At 36.4% G+C, this 1,177-nt stretch overlaps 1 protein-coding gene across 1 annotated transcript; it reads left to right on the forward strand.

Annotated features, from left to right (window-relative positions):
- On the forward strand, nt 1–1,105 carry MELLADRAFT_118428 (uncharacterized protein; the record flags this gene model as incomplete). The annotated part of the gene is made up of 4 exons (XM_007417825.1): nt 1–521; nt 602–704; nt 786–802; nt 882–1,105. Coding segments are annotated over 4 exons (621 nt in total), but the record flags the coding sequence as incomplete, so codon positions are not given.
- Nucleotides 1,106–1,177: the final 72 nt, after the last annotated feature.

Consider the following 1,177-nt stretch of genomic DNA (forward strand, 5'->3'; position numbering starts at 1 on the left):
CAGGATATCCAACTCCTTCTCGTTCTCCTTCACCTTTGTCCCATCATCTTCATTCTTCAAACTCAATCACATCTGCACCTCTGATCTTGAACCCTAAAATCATCCATTCATTAAAAAAGTGGGTCAAGAAGCCTTCTTTTCATTCAAATCGATCAACTTATCAAAAAAGAAAAAACTAATCCAGTCACCATCTTTCCCGAAACCTTCAACAGACCACCTAAGCTTCATCTTTCACCTTTAATAATGACTACCACCCGATTTCCAAATTCATCATACCAACCACCGGTTCGGTTCTCGATCGAACCTTATTCAGCATCTAATCCCAATACGTTTGCATACCAATCGACCATCAAAAGATGGCCTATGATCTTAACCAATATAATTGATAGAATGGTGAAAATCAATAATTCACTTTTAGATGAAGGAGGTGATCATCAAAATGATAAATTAAAACATGGAAAGTTGATCATTAGTCAAATTTCGGAACTTAAATATCAATGTGCTAGAGATAAAGAACTTGGGTTCGTCATCATTCATTTCAATCTTTTGGATTGGCTTGATTTGATTCTCATGATGCCTTTTGTATGCTTGAAATCCTTAGACCGATCATCGATGACGGTGGTCAAAATTTAGTATTGTATAATGAAGAACTTAAAAAAGCAAAGGCTGCAAATAAATCGACTTGGTTTACTGCTTCTTGGCTGGTTTGTTGACCTCTACCTTCAATTTCTAAAGTACACATGGTTCTTGAACTAATCCAAATCATATGACCATTTTCAAACCAGTTTGCCGAATGTTATTTGTAAGATGACATTCATTTCGATCTTAAAACAAGACATATCACTGACTTGACTGTGGTTCTTTTGGGGGGAGGGAAATAGATACCGACGATTGAATAGTTTTTTCATGAGTTCTGAACATTGGAAAACCTATGACCCATTCCATGAACCGAAAACGTCATGTCTTCAAGCATCATTTCCCGCCATTCTTAAATTAGCTACTACCCTTAATCTTAGTATTTCCAACCTTGACCCAATCAATGAAGATCAATTACGTACCAGTTTTCGAGGATTTCTTCTGGCTTCATTATGGGGTAATGCAACTGTCAGTGATCATCTTTTTCGAACACAAAAAAACCTTTTCTCTTACTCTTCCAAGATGTCATTAACCCTTTTAC

This window comes from Melampsora larici-populina (assembly GCF_000204055.1).
Source record: "Melampsora larici-populina 98AG31 unplaced genomic scaffold MELLAscaffold_79, whole genome shotgun sequence".
In the NCBI taxonomy this organism is placed as follows: Eukaryota; Fungi; Basidiomycota; class Pucciniomycetes; order Pucciniales; family Melampsoraceae; genus Melampsora; species Melampsora laricis-populina.